Below are 23095 nucleotides of genomic sequence, written 5' to 3'. Positions count from 1 at the left end.
AATACCAGTACCTGTGAGCTGCGCTAGCTTGAATTCATCACCGGCTGCCTCAAACATGGGGATGGAGAACCATGGCGTCGTCACCCTCAATTCCACCATCGCTCTACTAAGGGAGCGGTTCGAGCAGCTGGAGAGAGTGAGGGAGATGCGAGAAGAGCGGGAGCTGTGCAGATCTCTGACCAGCAAGGGCGGCCAAGTTATTAGCTTGTAGTTGTGGGAGCATCCCAAGTGGCTATTCTCCGGCGCCACGCCATCATGCAGTAGCCATGTGGTCACCACCTTGCTCATTGTTAGCTCGTGGCACCGTAGTAATGGCTCAATGAGCAGCGAAATAGACATCAACACTATAGGATCGTAAAGCGCTAGAGGAGGGTGAATAGTGCTCATGACTAATTCGTTCGTTTTGAGTAAATACGCAGCTGAAAATAAAGATAAACAACCCAAACACCAAGAATTTACTTGGTTCGGAGCCTGTGACGACTCCTACTCCAAGGCCCGCACGTGAAAGTCCTTTTCTATGGGTAATCACTAATTAGTCGGAAAGAGTACAAATATAGTTTTACAAGTAATTTGAAAATTAAAGAATACTGACAACTTTGTATAAGGAAATCTTCAGTAGAATCATCATCGAAGCTTTCGGGCATCGTAGAAGTATTTTATGAGCAGCTCGAAGAAGCGAAAGTTGTTCATGATCTTGTTATGAAGCTCCTGGTCGAAGCCTGCTTTTATAGGTTGTTCCGAGCGCCTAGAACCCCTTCGAGCACCTGGAATACATGGTTCAGCCAATCGACGCGTGCCACAACAACTTGTAAAAAATTTTTGGGTTCCAGGCGCCCAGACCAGTTCAAATACTTTAGAAAACGTTCAAAATATTTTTGAAAAAAGAAGTTCAGTAAACCTTATTTGAAAAAGCAAGTTCAAATACTTTTGAAAATGTTTAAGTTTGTGGGAAAATACTTAACTGTGCTTTTTATCTAAAAACTTTTTTTAAAGGCTAAGTTTTTTTCAAACTAAGTTTTTTTTAAGATAAGTATTTTTCAAGCTAAATAGTTAATTAAGCTTTTATCAAAATATTTTTAAAGTTAAGTACTTAACTAAGCTTTTTATCAAAAAAAAATTTAAAAGCTAAGTACTTAACTAAGTTTTGATAAAGCTAAGTATTTGATAAAGTTTCTTTTTAAAAAAATTCATCTTTTAGGTAAGTATTTTTACAAGTAATTCTTTTTAAAATTAAATTTTTTATCAAAATCTTTTTTAAACCTAAGTGTTTATCAAAATCCTGTTAGAGCTAAGTTTTTCTAACTCTTTTTTTAAAGTAATTATTTTTAAAGTTTAAGTTCAGCTAAGTTTTTATTGAAAAAGCTAAGTATTTTCAAAGCATTTCTAATTTAGTTAGGTGTTTTTCAAAGCAATTATTTTCAAAAGCTAAGTTTTTTTTTCAAAAGTTAAGTCATTTTTAACTCTTAAAAATTAGTTAAGTTTCTTTTTGCTACCTTTCAGGAGAGTTTAAAGTTAAACAGAGTAAATATTTTACTATCTTTATGTAGGGACCGAAAAGTAGCTAGGGGGGTGAATAGTTCGTCGCGTGCTTCGTGGTTGGCATTGCTTGTTTCTTCAAAGATGTGCAGCGGAAATGTACAAGAAACAAAATACAACGCTAACAAAGAGATTTTACTTGGTATCCACCTCACAAGAGGTGACTAATCCAAGGATCCACACACTCACGCACCCTCCACTATGAAACACACTCCTCTACGGTAACTACCGAAGGCGGAGAAGCCTTTACAGACTCTCAATACAAGAAGAAAGGAAAGGATATGAAATACAAGCAAAAGCTTACAATAAACCCTAACCCTAACTTCTCTTCTTGCTTTTGATCTGCCTCTTGACTTGGAAAAACCTCTAAGAATCTTCAAGAACTGGCGATCTGAACTTGAGAGAGAGCTGTGGAGTCGCTGGTGAAGATCGGAGATGAATCGTGTAAGCACTGCTGAAGGAAATGCTCGCCTGCAGCTAAATACGACGCCAACGGTCGGATCCCGATCGATTGGATTGCTCTCAATCGATCGGGGAGGCTTTGGATCGATCAACCGATCGATCCAGAGTGCCTCTGTGCTCTCTGGAATAGCTTGGATCGATCGTCTGATCGATCCAGGGCTTATCGCGCACAAACAGCAGCTCCCAATCGATCCACTGATCGATTGGGACCTCTGGATCGATCCATGGATCGATCCAAAGGGGTTCTGTTCGTGGGGACTCACTCGATCAATCAGCTGATCGATTGGGCATGATCCAATCGATCGGCTGATCGATCCAGATCTGCTGGATCAATCAGCTGATCAATCCAGATCTTGGTTTTTGTCCAAAAACAAGTCCAAAGCCCCCTAAACCAACATCCAGTCAACCGTGACTTGTTGGTACATAAAACCTAGCATCCGGTCACCCTTGACCAGCTATGACTCTCTCACCAAGTGTCTGGTCAATCTCTTTGACCCACTTGGACTTTTCTCCTCTTGCCAAATATCCGGTCAATCCTTTTGACTTACTTGGACTTTCACCAGATGTCTGGTCAACCTTGACCCATCTGGATTTCACCGTGTCTGGCTTCACTCACCAGGATTTCCCTTCTGCCTAGCTTCACTCACTAGGACTTTCACCTGGCTTCACTCACCAGGATTTCCCTTCTGCCTAGCTTCACTCGCTAGGTCTTCTCATCTGCCTGGCTTCACTCACCAGGGTTTCCTTCTGCCTGGCTTCACTCACCAGGACTTTCATCTAGCTTCACTCACTAGGATTTTCAGTCAAGTATCCAGTCAATCTTGACCTACTTGACTCTCCTTCATAATCTCCCCACATGAACAATTGCACCTGCAATTTTCATGTGTTGTCTACACGTATTGTCAAACATCGAAACCAAATCATCAAGACTTGAGCTTGACTCACTTCAAGCCCAGTCAAACAGGTCAACCTTGACCTAGAGAATATTGCACCAACAATCTCTCCCTTTTTGATGTTTGACAATACCACTTGTAAGTTAGACTAATCCCATAGCCTAAACCTCCTTCATGCCACTAGGTAATGAATGCATAAGTTAAACCCTTCATTCTCCTCCTTAGAGGGCAAACTCCCTCTAGGTAATGAAGTCCTAACTTAAACCCTACATTCTCCCCCTATTGGCATACATCAACAACATGCTTCATCCTTGGGCACACATCATAAACATGCCCCCATCTTTGGGCACACATCAACCACAACCTCTCCCCCTGAAGAGTTGCTTATCGTTGTTCACAACTTCACTCGTTGTGATCAACATGATAATAAAGATCTCATACCCTTCATTATCATCAATGCTCACCCTTGAGCATTAACCACTTGAATAACCCAAATGAAGGTCTCATACCCTTCATTTTTTATCAAATGCTCATCCATGAGCAAACTCCACTTAAACAATGAGGATATCCACTCTCTATTAATTTCAATGCCCAACCTTGAGCATTTTCTCTAAAAGAAGGTTAACAACCTCCCAAGGTGTATGAAAAATAATTTTCAGGTCCTTAAAGAGTAACTCCCCCTAAAGACATGGTCGTACCTTCTGTCATTGCACCAACAATGACTTGGAATCCCTAAACCTTTAGGAAACCCAAATTTAGAAGTTTTGAGGTTCAAATATTCAAAATTTGAAGCAAACCTCACCCTAAACTTCAATTTAATCTTCCTCAACTAATCCATTCTTGTTTTCAACATGAAAACACCCTTTATATGTATACAAATATATTTTGAGAGTTTTGGAATGGTTCCCTAGACTAAACTTTGTCCAAAATGCTGAAAATAAGCTTTCCCAGCCAAAATCAGCATCTTCGATCAATTGGAGTTGGGTTCCAATCGATTGAACCCTGCTGAATCGATCCACTGATCGATTTAGTCTTCTTGGATCGATCGGCTAATCGATCCAGAAAGCTTTTGCTCGCGAGAAATTCCTTCTCAATCGATCGGCTGATCGATTGAGGCACTCCAATCGATCCACTGATCGATTGAAGGCCTGAAATTGCTGAAATTCAATTTCAACCAATTTCAGAAACCCCTAGAAAATTCTACAAAATTTAAAAAATCGTGAAAATTTGTGTAGACATTATTTAGGGTATATTTTATCATGGAAAAATAGTTTTATATGAAAATACATCATATTTTTAAAGATTGACACAAACTTGAAAACTTGCATAAACTTTAGTGTTTTCTTCAAGTTTGTGTCTAACTATTCAATGGTGATTACTATCAAAAGATAGCCTTCACCAAGGTTTTCCAAAAATCATTTTAAAAACCTTTTCAAAACCAATATCTCATCATGTTCCTTGGGATTAATGCACATGACTTGTACATTAGCTTTCCCAATGATGGGAAAACACATAACTATGTGTTTTGATGAACTCAAAACTCAAAAGAATGCACTAAATCAACATCTTGAGTTTTGTTCATCATCCTAACATCTCACTCGTATCTAAAGTGCACAAAACACATACAAGTCATCTTATAGGTCTTTGTGAGATGTAAAGTTTGGTTTTGCCCTAATCTAGGGATCATGCATATTTATCTAGACATCTTGTAGATATTGGACATCCACCTAGGATGTCACTTATTGATACACTTGTACCACTTGTTGGTACTTGTTGATAAATGCCATTTGTCTTTAATTTTAAGGAATTAAAAATAATGCATGATAATGTTATGACATACATCAAAATGAAATAGTTTTCAAAAGAAAGATTCCTATAACTACATGATGTATGTATGTCATGACATGGTATTTTTGTGTTTTCATAATAAGGCATGAGTGCAACAATACTCATGATGTCATGGCATATAATGGGCAAACAATCATGGTAAGGTTTAGCATAAATAACATATACCTAGATTATCTATCTAAGTATCTTTAACTTTAGTTAATCCTAAAACTTAAACCCTAGATTGCCCCAAAGTGCTTCAAGAAGGTGCCAAAACCTAAATTGGCATTTCTAATTTTCTTGATTAATTTATGCCAATTGAAATTAAGCATATTCCTCAAGCGTTGGCATATTTCATTTTTCCACAAAAGTAGCACTTTAGATTAAGGCTTAGATTTGCCTTAAATTACTAAGAAAATACTAAAGTCCCAACTTGGTATTTCCTTATGTTTTCCCAATATGTGCCATTTTAAAATAAAATCAATACTTCTCAAATTTTGGCACATTTTACTCTTTCAAAGAGTAAAACATAAATCCATTTCATTTTCAAAGGTTAATAATAACCTAGAGAATGCTCCTTGAGTGTCAATTTCTTCAAGGTTGGGTTAACTACCCTTCTTCTTAGAGTTGACACTCTCTAACCCATCTATGGGGTAGAGAATATGCTCCTAGGAACCCAAAACCTATTGGTGCTCCTTGGATGCTCTAAGTATTCACTAGGGATAACTTCCCTAAATACCTTCCTAGTGACCTTGTTTGGCTTCTTAGAAGCCTTGGTCACCTTTTCTAGGTCAACTCTAGGGATTGCTTCCCTTGTAACCTTGTTTGTGACTTTCTTAGACTTCTTAGAAGTCTTAGTCACGTTTGTCGTTGCAAAGATATTTCTAGAGATAACTTCCCTTGTATCCTTGACTTGACCTCTAGACTTAGGGTTGGTTCCAAAGCTATATGGAACCCTATGGTAAGTAGGTACATCCTTTTTTATTTTAGGTTTGTATCCCAAACCTCTATGGCCCTTGGATGACCCTTGTTGTCCTAAACCTAGATTTTGCTCATTCTGCCTTTTAAGGATATTTTCCATCCTTTTTAGGGTCTTTTCTAGTTTGTCAAGTCTTGACCTCAAGACTTGATTTTCCATCACTAAATCCTTAGTTTTTGGTTTTCCATTAAATCCATGAGCGTTTTTGTTTCTAGGCTTGTAGCTAAAAACCTTAGAGTTCTTGCCTAGACTTTTATCTACATTCCTAGCCCTAGGTGTAGTGATTTTAGCATGAAAAACTACATGATTTTCTTTAACTTTATCATGCCTCCTATTTTCATGGTAAATAGCATTAAAATGATGTAGGTTAGTACTAGCATGCTCTTTATCATAATTTAAAGGGGTAGGCTCAACGAAAGTTACCTTTCTTTTTACCTTGGAGGCTCCCCCTTAACTTGAGCTTCCTCCAAGAGCCTTGACCACCTTCTTCTTCCCCTTAGGGCATTGACTTCGGCAATACCCCTTTTGGTTGCACAAGAAGCACACAATGTGCTCCTTGCTCTTCTTTGTTCTGTGGATGGTCTCCTTGGGCTTCTCCTTGCTCTTTTGTGTCACTTGGCCCTTCTTCTTGGCCAATTTAGGACATTTACTTTTGTAATGCCCTTTTTCCCTACATTCAAAGCATATACTATGGTTTTTATTATTAAATGAACTATTTATACCTTCTTGTGTAGGGGTGGCTTCTTCTCCTTTAGATCCGGATGCTGAGGCTTCTTCTTGATCCGATGATGATTCTCCTCCAATAGATATGTCTTGATGTGTGGAGGTGGAAGCTTCATCATCCTCTTCTTCTTTTGACCCGGATGTAGAAGCTTCTCCTTCTTCTTGATCCGGTGTCACTAAAGATTGCTCCCTCTCAATCCTAGAGGTGGAGGCTTCATCATCTTGTACATGGAACAAGGAGTATGCTCCCTCCTTGTTCCCTTCATTGCATTCCCTCGAAGATGAAGCTTCTTCTTGAACTTCTTCTTCGGAAGTTGACCATCTCTCAACTTCGGAGTCCTCCTCTTGGTCTTGATCCAATGAGTCGCCCTCTTTGGATTCCTCTTGATTCGGTACAGTGGAGGGGATCTCATGGATTGATGTCAATTTACTCCAAAGCTCCTTGGCATCCTTGAACTCTCCAATTTTTCCAAGAATGTGGCTAGGCAATAGATTGACCAAAAGCTTGGTCACTTTATCATTGGCCTCACATCTTTGGATTTGCTCTTGGCTCCAATTGCTTTTCTTAAGAACTTTGCCCTTTGAAGTTCTTGGAGCTTCGAAGTCTTCCATTAGAGCAAACCATTGCTCTATCTCCACCATTAAGAAGTTTTCGATCCTTGATTTTCAAAGATCGAAACTAGTAGATGTGTACGGTGGAGCCACCCTTGTGTCAAATCCAAGTCCATCTTGGAATTGCATCTTGAAGTTGAGCTTCTTGAATTCTTTGACTTTGATGAATTTGCTCAAACTTCTTCACCCTCTAGCTTTTCTTGTTTTGTTTGCCCCTTCCGGCGATGATTCCGGTGAAAAGCGGCCTCGCTCTGATACCACTTGTAGGGACCGAAAAGTAGCTAAAGGGGGGGTGAATAGCTCGTCACGTGCTTCGTGGTTGGCGTTGCTTGTTTCTTCAAAGATGTGCAGCGAAAATGTACAAGAAACAAAATACAACACTAACAAAGAGATTTTACTTGGTATCCACCTCACAAGAGGTGACTAATCCAAGGATCCACACATTCACGCACCCTCCACTATGAAACACACTCCTCTACGGTAACTACTGAAGGCGGAGAAGCCTTTACAGACTCTCAATACAAGAAAAAAGGAAAGGATATGAAATACAAGCAAAAGCTTACAATAAACCCTAACCCTAACTTCTCTTCTTGCTTTTGATCCGCCTCTTGACTTGGAAAAACCTCCAAGAATCTTCAAGAACTGGCGATCTGAACTTGAGAGAGAGCTGTGGAGTCGCTGGTGAAGATCGGAGATGAATCGTGTAAGCACTGCTGAAGGAAACGCTCGCCTGCAGCTAAATACGACGCCAATGGTCGGATCCCGATCGATTGGATTACTCCCAATCGATCGGGGAGGCTTAGGATCGATCAACCGATCGATCCAGAGTGCCTCTGTGCTCTCTGGAATAGCTTGGATCGATCGGCTGATCGATCCAGGGCTTATCGCGCACAAACAGCAGCTCCCAATCGATCCACTGATCGATTGGGACCTCTGGATCGATCCACGGATCGATCCAAAGGGGTTCTGTTCGTGGGGACTCACCCGATCAATCAGCTGATCGATTGGGCATGATCCAATCGATCGGTTGATCGATCCAGATCTGCTGGATCAATTAGCTGATCAATCCAGATCTTGGTTTTTGTCCAAAAATAAGTCCAAAGCCCCCTAAACCAACATCCAGTCAACCGTGACTTGTTGGTACATAAAACCTAGCATCCGGTCACCCTTGACCAGCTAGGACTCTCTCACCAAGTGTCTGGTCAATCCCTTTGACCCACTTGGACTTTTCTCCTCTTGCCAAGTATTCGGTCGTTCCTTTTGACCTACTTGGACTTTCACCAGATGTCTGGTCAACCTTGATCCATCTGGATTTCACCGTGTCTGGCTTCACTCACCAGGACTTCCCTTCTGCCTAGCTTCACTCACTAGGACTTTCACCTGGCTTCACTCACCAGGATTTCCCTTTTGCCTAGCTTCACTCACCAGGACTTTCACCTGGCTTCACTCACCAGGATTTCCCTTCTGCCCAGCTTCACTCACTAAGACTTTTACCTGGCTTCACTCACCAGGATTTCCCTTCTGCCTAGCTTCACTCACTAGGTCTTCTCATTTGCCTGGCTTCACTCACCAGGGTTTCCTTCTGCCTGGCTTCACTCACCAGGACTTTCATCTAGCTTCACTCACTAGGATTTCCAATCAAGTATCCAGTCAACCTTGACCTACTTGACTCTCCTTCACAATCTCCCCACATGAACAATTGCACCTGCAATGTTCATGTGTTGTCTACACGTATTGTCAAACATCGAAACCAAATCATCAAGACTTGAGCTTGACTCACTTCAAGCCCAGTCAAACAGGTCAACCTTGACCTAGGGAATATTGCACCAACACTTTATATATTAAACAAACTTTCTCGCTACTTATTTTATTTTTGATTTATGTCAAAGGAGAATAGAGAAGTTAAAAGTTAAGAGTTAAATATAATTTTTGTGAAAGGGGAGCATAAGGAAGTTTTTTTTTTTTTACAAATTATTATATTTATGCTCATACTAAAATTCCTTTAATTATCGTTATATTTTACTTAACTTTGAACCAAGTTGTCATAATAAAAAAAAGAGGAGATTATTGGTGCGGGAAGCACCAGACGATCGAATATGTGTTTTGATTATGTCAAAGGGGTCAAAGTTAAGTTGTTTTGTGATCTAACAAGGTTGATTTAGCTTGCAAGAAAAGTCCTAAGTGTTCTTAGGCAAAAGTCCTAATGGATTCTAGGCAGGTGGAAAATTCTAGGGGATAGTAACCCTATGTCCTAGGGGGTGGTAACCCTAGGTGATGAAAAGTCCTAGTTGTGGTTAGGTAGGTGGAAAACCCTAGGACTCGATAATCCTAGGTCGTAGGGGGTGGTAACCCTAAGTGGAAAGTCTTGACGGGTCGAGTGCTTCGGGCAAAATCCTAGAGTCAGAGACTCTAGGTTGATATCCTGGTGGTCGTGGACTGGGTGGAAGTCTGGATGGGTTGTGGAGCGGATGTCCAGCATGAAGACCGGAAGCTTCGAGCACTGAGCAAAAGTCCAGTCGGTCTGGAGGATCGGTCTGGCAATAGGTAACTTCTCCTGAGAGGAGTAGGTGAGGGCGCGCTCCCCGAAATGGGAACAGTGTGTCAGTTCGATCTAGAGTTTCGACGAAATTCAAAGTCAGAGACTATCAAATCTCATATTATATAGATTGTTTTATGTCTGGACTAACTTTATTTTGCAGAAAATAAGGGGCTGAAAAAAGTTGGTCCGAGCATTTGGAACTCAAAAATTATCTACAAGATGACGTGGCGTACGTCGATTGACCGAACTACATGTTCCATGTGCTCGAAACAACCTATAAAAATATGCTTCAACCAAGAACTTCATAATAAAATCATAAATAATTTAACTTGGGATCCTTTGGTATAATTAAAATATAAATTTAATCATTTGATGCTTTCCACTAACAGACACTTCTCTTCACCTATAATTATGCTCGTCCCATCAATGGATGTAGTTATGCTCTGTTTTTTAAGTTCTTGCGACTGACTGCAAGGATCTATTGTACTTGACTGATCAATCTTTCCAACTTAGAACGTGGAGAACAAGCGATAAGTGCTCGACGGAGGAAATGGATTTCCTGTCGCCAAAATGAGTAAACGACGGGCACAAAATGAACCGTCGTTTCTATCAGTTAAATCAATGACGCATCTGCCAAGTGTTTTCTGGCGTTTTCTAGATTCAAGCCAAAAATCATCATGCTTCCGCACAATGATTACTGGTATATTTGCCTGGGGCAGGTCTAAAAACAAATGGTTCAGGGTTGATGCATTTATGTCTTTTCGGATGGGTCTAGTGATTAATGTATGAGATGTTATCATAATAAGATCTAGGGTTTGAATCTCAGTAAAGTTGAGGTAAATACCTCCTTTATGTGTTAGTCACTATTCCAAAAACTAGTAGTCGTCCGTGATTTATCTCCTCCGTGTTAGACTTTGGACGAGTTGACGGAGGCGCTAGGAGCGAACATATTTGCCTTTACCACAATGGTTGAATCATTCATAATTACGATCAGATTATAATCGTAATTCAGTTTTAATTAGTTATGATAACTCTCTAAATTTATTTTTTTCATTTAAATTATAATTTAGATCGGAATCAATGATCAAAGGTCGTCGGGAGGTTACTAACGATGGACAAGTAGTTAGATAACTTGATGTCAAGCGGAGGGTGGTCTCTAGATGGCCTCCGATCAATCATCTCAATCCAAATTATAACTTAATAATAAACTCAGAAAAACATCACAATTAATTATAATTTGGTTATAGTTACAATCATAATTACAAATGATTCATGTAATCCTTTTTTTTTTTTTTAATCAAAAGACCTGGGCTCATATTTACTCCAGCTAACGTTCATGCCATCTCTTAAATATATTCCGTCCTCAATTATAATTTATTATAGAATATTTGTAGTGGGTCGAAAAATTAAGATGTTGGACTGTAGAACAGTCCGTCAGTTGCGTTTTCAGACGTTTTAGGATTTACTCTGATCGATTCGAACAAAATCTCTAGATTAACAAACCTAGAATAGCTTTTTTTCCAAATAAAAGGATTTTAAATGACTAATCTCGACCACACTCCTAAAAACATGATCAACATCTTTATCAATCAAAACGAACATGTTTATTTATTTATTTATTTTTCATATAATATATTTTCCATATTAATTTTTTCATTAGAGCACATGCACTTAATAAAAAAAATTAATAAATCCAACCAACTAGCCCTGCTGATTGATCAGTTCCACATAATTTTTCATCAATTGTTAGGATAAATTAAGAAACATTCATAATAGACGATCTAAAAGTCCAACACCCTTTAGTTGCACATCTCATTTAAAAAAAAAATTCTACAAATTAACCATAACTAGAGATTTAATCGTAGATAGCAGGATCATAACTTAGATATCCTATCACTACACTATAATTCCAGGGCTAGGGCACATGCACTTCATAATAAACTTAGTTAGCTTCTTTAATTAGCCCTGGAAGTGATTAGTTTGATCTATGAAATTTTTTCATCAGTCATCATGATAAATCAAGAAGTATTCACAACGGATGATCAAGAAATTCAATATCCTTTGATTATACGTCCCAAGTAATTTTTTTTTACAAATTTATTATAGTTGAATATCCTAAATGATAACTCATAATCCGTGGGCTAGAGTATATGCATTTAATAATCACTATCAAGGTTAGGGATGACAATTTCACCCGAATCCCATGGATAATCTGACATCCGAATATAGAGGAAATTTTTATACCCGATTATAGTAAATGGATATTCGGGTTTGAGAATGAAGGCGGATGTGGTAAAATTCCTACTTATACCCTACCCGATATATATATCATTTTTTATTAAAAATGAAAAAATTTTAACCTATTTTTAATCTTAGAAAAAAAAAGACTTAGTTTGTCTCTGTATCCGATCATTCATACGTATCTCATCTTTTTTTTTTACGGAAAATGTTCATCCGATCAAAGGAGCGCGAATCTGGGAAGAGCTGACAAGTATATTGAAATAATTTTTTTTAAAAAAATGAAAATAATAAGGAGTAATAGGTGATAAATAAGATATGGTCAGATCCGAAATTTCGATGGATATAAAGATAAGTATAAAAGTTAAATACTCAATAAATATAAAAATAAATATAAATATAAATATAATAAATAAAAATAAATATAGAAAATATAAAATTCTACTTAAATTCTATCGATTGTCATCATTCCTATCACGTGGCATATTTATCATATTTATCAAACCCACAATATTCAATCTGTTTGTCGACTTATGAGAGAGCCATGGTTTGGAGATAAGCATGACTCGTCATATAAAATATCTGGAAAATTAAATCATGCATGACGCCATTCAAAATGTCAGTTTATGTATATTATATATAGATTATGCATTATAAGATTTTCCGGTCTGACTTAATTTTATGGAGCTGGAACGGGTTCGTCCGACCCAGTGCTGATTCATCGATCTACCCGTTTTGGATGGTATGTAAGGGCAAAATGGTCAAAGAGCAGCCAGCTGTCTATTTAAGCGAGAGAAGGAGAGCATTCCTGCCGTGTTGGTGTGTCACTGTCCATAGTTGTGGGAAGGGAGCCGTCGAGGCAAGATCACGCCTTTCTCGCGCTCTTCGGAAGAAATGAAGAGAGTTCTTTTTCGGCGATTTTCTTCTTCATCATCTTCTTTTTCCTTGAATTCTAGGAGGGTCTTCTCCCAATCTTCCGCAGTAGCGTCGGCCGATGAGAATGCCGCCGCCGCCGTCCTTGCCAAGATGCCACATTTCGACTACACGCCGCCGCCCTACGATGGTCCGCGGTCTGAGGAGATACTCAGGAAGCGTTCCGAGTTCCTCAGCCCCTCCATGTTCCACTTCTACAAGAAACCCGTGCGTCTTCTCTCTTACCCCTCTTTACCACCTGCGAAGAGCATAGATGGAACGAAATCTTGATCTGTTGCCTGTAAAAAAAAAAGATCGTTTTTTTTGCAATGCGACAAAACTTGATCTGTCGCCAGTTTAAACTGGAAGTGATCTTCTTCTAGTTTGTTTCAAACGAATTGCTAAATTTTTAACAAATTTGTGTTTCCGCAGTTGAACATTGTTGATGGGAAGAAACAATACTTATTTGATGAGGATGGTCGCCGCTATCTGGATGCATTTGGTGGTATCGCTACTGTTTGCTGTGGCCATTGTCACCCTGACGTAATTGAAGCAATAATCAATCAGACAAAACGACTTCAGCACTCTACTGTTCTATATCTAAACAATGCCATTGCAGATTTCGCTGAAGCATTAGCCTCGAAAATGCCTAGGGACCTAAAGGTGCAGTTCTTCTTTTCCTTGGTCATTGATTCTACAAATTTATTCTGTTTCTTTCTCTAATGTGTTTAGATTGAATCCTTGTAACACGGTACAGGTTGTATTTTTCACAAATTCTGGTACCGAAGCAAACGAGTTGGCCATGATGATTGCTCGTCTTTACACTGGTTGCCATGATATTATATCACTCAGAAATGCATACCATGGGAATGCTGCAGGTACAATGGGTGCAACTGCTCAATGCAACTGGAAATTCAATGTTGTTCAGGTACATGTGATGTTCAATATTTAGACTGACTCTATTATCTTTTTTCTCTGATTAAATTTCCTTACTATGCCAATTAATAAATCTGATGACTTAATTATTTATTGTGATTGTAGTAATTTTTGTGTGAATTATAGATTGATAAACTTGTTTTTTAATTTTGTCCAAGCAATCATTGTAAAGAGTGGACATACCAAATTCTTTGACCTTCATTGTTTTTTTTTTCCATTCTGAAACAGTCTTTCATTGCATTGAGAAAATTACTTGTATTGAATTCCAAGTGGCTGTCTAGGATATTTATTGAATCTTGCTTTATTTCAGAGTGGAGTGCACCATGCTTTGAACCCAGATCAATATAGAGGAGTTTTTGGTTCAGATGGAGAAAAATATGCTAAAGATGTTGAAGAGATCATAGACTTTGGTACTTCTGGTAGAGTTGCAGGTTTTATTTCAGAAGCAATACAGGTACTTAGATTATGTTTTTCTTTTACACCACAATCAACTGTGCAGTCTGAGCTCATTTTTTGTGAAGATAGAACATGACTTCAATTACTACATGCTTTCACATAATCTTTCATCTATTCTGACAGTAATTTTTCATTTAGCGAGATGACAAATTCTGCAGCTGAAACTATGTTTTTCACATGGGTTAACATTTAACAGGGAGTAGGTGGAATATTGGAGTTGGCACCTGGCTATTTGCCTTCTGTATATAAAACCATAAAAAAGGCTGGAGGACTTTGTATAGCTGATGAGGTCCAATCAGGATTTGCACGCATAGGAAGTCATTTCTGGGGTTTTGAGGCTCATGGTGTGGTGCCAGACATTGTCACAATGGCCAAGGTTGACTCTTATAGTTACTGTCTGTGAAACTTATTGTTTTGGATTTATTTTTCAAACTTGATTTTGATTCTATCTTCCATATAGTTTCCCTTGGTTTGGTTTGCCTACATGCTATCATGCTGGTTTATTGTTTCAGATCATAAAAAATAAGAAACTTAAGTTGATTTTGGATTTGCTTCATGTGTGCGCGCTTTAGTAAATTTTAGTCCACTTTATGCTCTGAACTATGGCTCATTAAGGACCAAGTAATTGTTTATGAAATTTTGTCAGGGTATTGGAAATGGGATACCCATAGGTGCAGTGGTTACTACTCCAGAGATTGCTCATGTTTTGACTCGCCGATGCTACTTTAATACCTTTGGTGGCAATCCAGTCTGTACAGCAGCTGGTCATGCTGTGCTTAAAGTGCTTGAGAAAGAAAAGCTTCAGGAGAATGCTTTGGTTGTTGGATCTTACTTGAAAGATCAACTCATGGCACTTCAAGAAAAACATGAAAGTAAGTCATTTAATATATATGCATGATATTTGTGATTTAGTGCTTCATAGTGATTTTGGTTCTATGCTACTCTAAGCCACGCCACTAGTTATACATTTAACTGTGCCACATGCAAATTGCAAATAATGAAGAAACAATGGTTTTTAACCAATATACTTATGATGTAGCTTGGAGTTTTCTGGATAAATATTTAGTGGTAGAGTCTAGGAGGGTTTCATGATTGGTTAATTACGGTATGGGTTGACTTTTTGAACTTCTTGAAGTCTTAGTTAATCTTGTTCTCATACAAAGCAAGCCAGACTGGAGTATATAAAAAAGGCCAACCAAGCTAAGGTTTACCGAATCACGGACAAGAAAGGCATAAAAGAATGGCTGTTGTGATTTGATGCATCTATGTTAAGGACTTATTTTTTCAGTTTCCTATTATTCGAGGACAAGGCATTCTTATGGAATGGTGACAATTGAAAATCTGTTTTTGCCATTTATCAAAACGTTATAATTTATCAAAAGGTTGCCATGGTTATGGGCTGACCTGAAATTGACAGACACAATGCCAACGATACATTGCCCTTTGGATCAAATCTACTTAACATGGTTATGTGGTCACCTTAAATGGACAGAAATAAGGCATTTGTTTCCTTTATTATCCTAGTATTTCACAGAGAACCTATTTTTATCTTGATTTCTTTCTCACCCTTCTGTTAGTGTTCTTAGACCTATACTGAACCAACCAATTCGACAAGATCTAATCTGGTCGGTTCATGCTGGAAATTTAAAAGGTTAACCAAATTCAGTCACGAAATGGTTGATACTGGTGAAAACTGATCAAACAGAGATGAACCTGAAAGGATGCTGCTTTTGTATCTGAGAGATGTAAAGAGGATGGCATTTGTTTGGGGATTCCTCTGTTATACTCCTATTTGCGTACACTCGAAAGTCCTTGGTTTATTTTTCCGATGCGGTCATATGATACATTTGTTCAGTTGGTTCTACCTTCTTGTCGTTCTTCATAATTCTCACTGTATTAGTAGGTTTGCGCCAGAGGAAGTTACATCTACGCTCTAGTTTCATTGACACACTGATTGTCTGTTACATTCATGGTTTTTATAATTGTAGTTATTGGCGATGTGAGGGGAAGAGGTCTGATGCTTGGGGTTGAGTTAGTCACTGATCGCCTCAAGAAAACGCCAGCAAAAACTGAAATATTGCATGTGATGGAGTCAATGAAAGGTAAGGAATCCTTCAAACTGCCATTGTAGATGGCATCCTTCTTGTTGGTACATTAACCATTCTCTGTATCTGTACTCGGGTTACTTGTTCTCTGACCAAGTTGGGCATCTTGATAACAGACATGGGTGTGTTGGTCGGAAAGGGCGGCTTTTACGGTAACGTTTTTCGAGTAACACCTCCTCTCTGCTTCTCCAAAGAAGACTCAGGTATGGCTTTTGATGCTAGGCATTCATTTCCGTTCACTCCAATTCTTTTCTTCATTGCCAGTTTTATAGTGACAATGCACATAATCTTATTTGACACAGATTTCTTCGTGGATGTCATGGATATCTCGCTTTCCAAGTTATGAATCCTTTCTTCTGTTCTCACATCTTTCATTGTTCTAATAATATGTGATGGCCAATAAGAGCTGTATGCTCAGTCGGAGAAGATGGGACATCACCTCGTTGCCCCTCGCCTTCGCACGTGTCTAGCCTGTGCGTCCTATTGCCTTAGATTTAGCCGTGCTTCCTGTGTACGCATGGTTGGCAGTACTGGCAAATGTGTTTTGTGACAATGTTGTTTCCCGCCACTTTCACCGCATAACATCACAGAATAGTCGAGTTCCTCATCTAAACTATAAATTCTAAATGCATCAATGTTTAAGGAGTTGGATTCCGTGTTGAACTTTTAATTATTTCGAATGATTTTTGTGAATTTAAAAGTCTAGGGGTATTCAATTTAGATTTTTATAAACTTTATATAAATCTAATGGTATCTGATTTTGTCCGAGAGCGAGTAGACGGATGCTGGGGAGATGACGTTCATGTTGACTGGGTGTCGACCGAAGATAACGTGAATCTCCGACGAGTTGAGCCTGCAACCACAAGTTGTTAGTGTCGAGTCAGGGAGGGGTTCTCCAGTGATGGTCTTTCGACGTTCAAGTCAATCACTGACAGTAGGAGAATGAAGAATGAACTAGAGAAGAAAGGAGCAGCGTAATTGTAGCTACAGTGATCCAAGCATACCTCCGTCGAAGTCTGAGGGTCCTTATATAGGGCTCCCGAGAGGCGCGTGCATGCTTCCCAAGGCGTGCACGCTTCTTAAAGCATATCTGGAAAGAATGTGTCAGAAAAGCGTGTCTGACGTCATATCTTAACAGTCCGGGCATATCCTTGACGTGACAGTGGAAGCTTCCACTGTACGATTCTCTGTCTGACCATGCCGTCGACCACATCGCCTGTCAATGACGCTAATCCCTAAGAGGATATTACCAATTGCTCCCTTTGTCTGTTATTGGGCCGAGCGGGAGAGTTGCTCGCCCAGTCGGTCGTCCGGGCGATGCAACGATCGATCTGAGCGTCCGCTCGGCCGATGAGCTGCTGTCGGCTATACCCCGTTGGAAGAAGAAGTCCTACCTATCGGGTCTGTTAGGATCGGTTGAGCTAGAGGGGGGGGTTGAATGGCTCACTTCTTTTGCTGACCAACTCTGTTTTGCACAGCGGAAATCTGAAGGTAATGCTAACACCGGTATTTACTTGGTATCCACTGTTGGTGCGGGAAGAATTCGACGATCGAACTCGTGTTTTGATAACGGCAAAGAATTCAAAGTTAAGATGTTTTTTAGTCTAACAAGTCTACTTGAGGATTTCAGGAAAGTCCTAGCTGCGGTTAGGCAAAGGGAAAACCCTACGGGGCGGTAACCCTAGGTCATAGGGGATGGTAACCCTATGCGGAAAGTCTTGGCAGGTCGAGGGCTTCAGGCAAAAGTCCTAGGGGGTGGTAACCCTAGGTGAAAAGTCCTGGTGTCGCGAACCAGGTGAAAGACTGGACTAGCCGGGGAAGCGGATGTCCAGCAGAAAGTCCGGAAGCATCGGGTGCTGAGCAAAAGTCCAGTCGATCTGGAGGATCGGCTGGCAACAGGTAAATCTCCTGAGTGGAGTAGGTGAGGACGCGTTCCCCGCAGAAGGAACAGTAGGCGTCGGGTCGACCTAGGGTTTCCGGCTGGAAATCCAAAGTCAGACTCGGACAGTCCGAAGATTGTCGTTTATTCCTTACTATGTTTTATCATATTCTAACACTGTCTTGCAGGGTATTTTGCTCGGACTAACCTTTGTTTGCAGGTGAGGAACCTGCTGGAAAAAGAGTGTCCGGGCGCCCGGGACCAAAGTTTATCCCCTGCGCGACTTCGCCACGTGGAGCATCCTGGTTGGTTGGCCACGTCACACTCCAGGCGCCTGGAAGGGATCCAGGCGCCCAGAACCGCATATAAAAGGAGGGTTGAGGTGCAGCTTTAAACAATAACTTTGAAAAACGATCTTCTGCAACGTGCTGCGAATACGACCATCCTGAAGTGCTGCAAGTACACCCCGACGACCCGGAGCTCAGTCTTTTCGATTCTACATTGTTGTTGGTATATTTTATTATTGTACTTGCAATCTGTAACTATTTAACGGATTTATAGTTGTTGCCCACCGAAAGCGATCAAGGATCGCGGGCCTTCGAGTAGGAGTCGCCTTAGGCTCCGAACGAAGTAACTCCTTCGTGTCTGTGTCTCTTTACTTAATTTCCGCTGCATTAACTCTTACGTTTTACGATTCCGATAATTGAACGATTTTAGCCACGAGCGCTATTCACCCCCCCTCTAGCGCGGTCTCGATCCAACAATTGGTATCAGAGCGGGGTCGTTTTGAATTGGTGCAACCACCTTTCAAAACAAAATTTTTCCGTGGTATTTAAAAAAAAAAAAAAAGGGTCAATTAACATTTAGCTTTATAGCTATATTTTAATTCTTTTATCGAATCGTTTTTTGCTCAAAGTTGGTCAATACCACTTGAGCTCGTTTTTCTGCCTCCAGCATTACTAATCCAAGACTCGGTCTTGGAATAGATCTTCGTGTTTTTGCACTTTTTCAGATCAAAATGTCTCAACAAGAGGGGTTCAGTACTGTTCGTCCCCCACTATTCTCCGGAGATGATTTCGGTTACTGGAAGGGAAGAATGGAGACGTATCTGAAGATTCAGTTCGAAACATGGATGATCATTAAGACGGGACTTCAGCTACCATCCGATGACGACGGCAAACCGACTCCCTGCGAGAAGTGGGACGCCTCTCTAATCAAAAAGGTGGAAGCCGACGCCAAAGCTACCTGCACCCTCCAGTGCGGCCTTACCAAGGAAGAGCTCAACAGGGTCGGCCCATTCACCTCCGCAAAGGAGCTCTGGGAAAAGCTAATCGAACTCCACGAAGGCACTGACGACACCAAGGTAAGTAAAAGAGATCTTCTACTTAATAAGTTATATAATCTAAAAATGCAAGAAGGCGAGACGGGGAGTTCTGTACATGCGAGAATCCAAGACATCCTCAACTCTCTTCACGGAATCGGGCAGAAGATAGAGAATCGGGACGTTATAAGGTATGCTTTAAACTCATTTTCAAGGAATACATTGTGGGCATCAATGGTAGATGCCTACAAAGTCTCTAAGGATTTGTCCTCCTTAAAATTAGACGAATTATTTAGTGAGTTTGAACTCCATGAACAAACTAATGCACAGCCATCCGAGAAAGGGATTGCTTTGGTTGCAGGAACGAGTCGAACACGGGAATCAAGAGGACGGCGAAAAGTTGAATCGGAATCAGAAGACGAACCCGATTCAGAAGATTCAGAAGATGAACTGGCCAGCGAATTTGTTAATCTTGTAAAGAAACTCTACAAGAAGAAGAAGAGCTTCAACAAGAAAGATCTAAAGAAGGCAGTTCAATCCAAGGAGGCTCAACAGAACTCAAAGACAAAGTTCGAAGTCACTTGCTACGGGTGCAACCAAAAGGGGCATATAAAAGCCAACTGCCCCAATCAAAAGGAAGCCAAGAAGCAAAGAAGAAGGAAAGTCCTAAAGGCAACCTGGGACGAATCTTCTTCGGAGGACGAAGACGACGAACTCAACCAAACGAGTTTACTCGCATTGATGGCCCGGGACCAGATCAGCGAATCCGAGAGCGAGTCAGAAGCAGACTCCGAACAAAGCCACGGATCCGCATCCGTTTCCGAAGGGCCAGACTCCGCTGTAAGTATTCCTAGGCTTAATAATTTAGTCAATTATTTACTTCGCAAATTAGCCAAGTCAAATTTGAAAATTAAGTCACTTTTAAAAGAGGTAACCATTCTTAAAGAAGTAACTAAATCAAAACCTTTAACTGAAGATTCAACTCAAGTACAACAACTTGAGAAAGAAAATTTAAATCTGAAAAATCAGTTAAAAGATTTAAAAACTACTTTAGAAAAATTCTCTCTGGGCTCCAAGAATTTGGATCTAATTCTTGGGACACAAAGAGCCGTCTACAATAGAACTGTGCTAGGATATAAAAAGAAATATAAATCTTATTTATCCTTAATAAACAAACAAAGTAGTAAATCAGTCCAAGCATGGGTCCCCAAGTCCAAATTGATCAATCATATTGGACTTGACCAATACTAAGTTCCGAAGGATCAAATATACTACCTCGACAGACCATATCGAGGCCGTGATCCAGGGAAAGCTAAAATGAAAACGATCTTAATTTAAAAATTTGGAATTAAATTAAAAATTAAAAAAAAAATATTTAAAAATTCAAAATTCGAAATTAAAAATCAAATTCAAAATTCAAAATTCAAAATTAAATTAAAAATCTAAAATCAAATTCAAAATTCAAAATTCGAAATTAAATTAAAAATCTAAAATTAAAAAATCAAATTCAAAATCTAAAATTAAAAATCAAATTCAAAATTCAAAATTCAAAATTCAAAATTCAAAATTAAATTAAAAATCTAAAATTAAAAATCAAATTCAAAATTCAAAATTCAAAATTAAATTAAAAATCTAAAATTAAAAATTAAAAAACAAATTCAAAATTCAACAAATCGAAATTGTGAAAAGTAGATAGAGGATCCAAACTAGCTGGCACCTCCAACTGAACTACCCGACAGGGTAACTGAACCTAATTTACCCAGAATGGGTAAAACAAGAGTAGACTACCCGGTAGGGTAATTAAGGATAGATTAAAAAGGGTTGGATTTAACTTGAAAGACAGTACTGGTGAAATTTTTGGATGATAGTACGTTAGGGAAACTTGGGCATCGCATGTCTAGGAAGATATGGCTTCGACCTGGTGCATTTGGCCAAGTGGAACTGACCGAAGCTACCCTTAAATGGATCCTAACTAGTTAGACCAAGGGTTAGTATTAAGTTCAGTGGGTAGGACTATTTGGGAAACCTCGAAGGCATGATTACTTTAATGAGTTCCTTGTGACTCACCATAGCCCAGAAGTTTATCCAAAGAATGCCTACTTGTTAAACCCAAAGCTAAACCTGAATCTAACACAAAGTTAAACTAAACCTGTAAATTGAACCTCAATTCATCTCACATCAATTATAGGATTCCCTGATTGACAATGTAGATCGAGTGAGATGACTAAGGAATAAAATTATCTTTTCAAACAAATTTCAAAATTACTTAAAATTCTTTTCAAAATTAATTTCAAAATTATTTAAAAATCTTTTCAAAATTAATTTCAAAATTAACTTCAAAATTATTTAAAAATCTTTTCAAAATTAATTTCAAAATTATTTAAAAAACTTTTCAAAATCTTTACAAAAATTAATTTCAAAATTATTTAAAAAATCTTTTCAAAATTATTCAAAATTTTTTAAAAATCTTTTCAAAATCAATTTCAAAATTATTTAAAAAACTTTTAAAAATCTTTTCAAAATTATTTAAAAAATCTTTTCAAAATTAACTTCAAAATAATTTAAAAATCTTTTCAAAATTAATTTCAAAATTATTTAAAAATCTTTACAAAAATTAATTTCAAAATTATTTAAAATTTTTTTTCAAAATTATTCAAAATTTTTTAAAAATCTTTTCAAAATTATTTAAAAATCTTTACAAAAATTAATTTCAAAATTATTTAAAAAATCTTTTCAAAATTATTCAAAATTTTTTAAAAAACTTTTCAAAATCAATTTCAAAATTATTTAAAAAACTTTTCAAAATCTTTACAAAAATCAATTTCAAAATTATTTAAAAAATCATTTCAAAATTATTTAAAAATCTTTATAAAAATGAATTTCAAAATTACTTAAAAATCTTTTCAAAAATCAATTTCAAAATTATTTGAAAAACTTAAAATTCAAAATTATTTGAAGACCTTAAATCTCAATCAATAAACATAGTGTCTGCTTCAATCACGCTATCTCCATTAAAAAGAAACCAATTCAACTACTTCATGTGTAGGAATTGGATCAATGGATGTTGGATAGTGGATGCTCCAGACATATGACTGGAGATAAATTGAAGTTTACCAAACTCAAGTACAAGAGTCTAGGATCAGTTGCATTCGGCAACAACGGTAAACTTAAAGTAATCGGAAAAGGTAATATTGAATTTAGTTCCGATTTCATTATTTGAAATGTTTTATTGGTTGAAAATTTTAACTTTAATTTACTAAGTATAAGTCAATTGTGTGACAGCGGATACCTAGTTAATTTCGATAAATCTGGATGTCTAGTTAAAAATATTGAACATCCAGAAATTAAACTTAAGGGACTTAGAAAAAATAACATCTACACAATTGATTTATCAATTTCCTCAATAAAGTGTCTCCTGACACAGCAAGAGGAAACCCAACTGTGGCACAGAAGGCTGGGTCACACACACACAAGACTTATTTCAAAAATGAGTCAAAATGGTCTAGTTAGAGGTTTGCCCAAATTAAAATTTATTGAAAATTCAATCTGTGATGCATGTCAAAAAGGAAAACAAACCAAGTCAACCCACAAGTCAACTAACCTAGAAAGATCCAACACCATACTTGAGCTTCTTCACCTTGATCTATTTGATTCACATGGAGCCAAATCACTAAACA

At 38.4% G+C, this 23095-nt stretch overlaps 1 protein-coding gene across 1 annotated transcript; it reads left to right on the top strand.

The window, feature by feature from the left end:
- The first annotated feature begins 12619 nt into the window (after positions 1-12619).
- LOC121977134 (alanine--glyoxylate aminotransferase 2 homolog 3, mitochondrial-like) lies at positions 12620-16865 on the top strand. The gene is made up of 9 exons (XM_042529680.1): positions 12620-12949; positions 13154-13384; positions 13479-13649; positions 13968-14111; positions 14310-14489; positions 14760-14985; positions 16102-16215; positions 16335-16421; positions 16521-16865. Exons 1-9 carry the CDS (start codon positions 12704-12706, stop codon positions 16562-16564), a joined length of 1443 nt encoding a protein of 480 aa, XP_042385614.1. The 5' UTR covers positions 12620-12703; the 3' UTR covers positions 16565-16865.
- Positions 16866-23095: the final 6230 nt, after the last annotated feature.

The sequence above is a fragment of the Zingiber officinale genome, chromosome 1B (assembly GCF_018446385.1).
Source record: "Zingiber officinale cultivar Zhangliang chromosome 1B, Zo_v1.1, whole genome shotgun sequence".
In the NCBI taxonomy this organism is placed as follows: domain Eukaryota; kingdom Viridiplantae; phylum Streptophyta; class Magnoliopsida; order Zingiberales; family Zingiberaceae; genus Zingiber; species Zingiber officinale.
The sequence above is the reverse complement of the archived record's forward strand: the minus strand, read 5'-3'. Positions and strand labels throughout refer to the sequence as shown.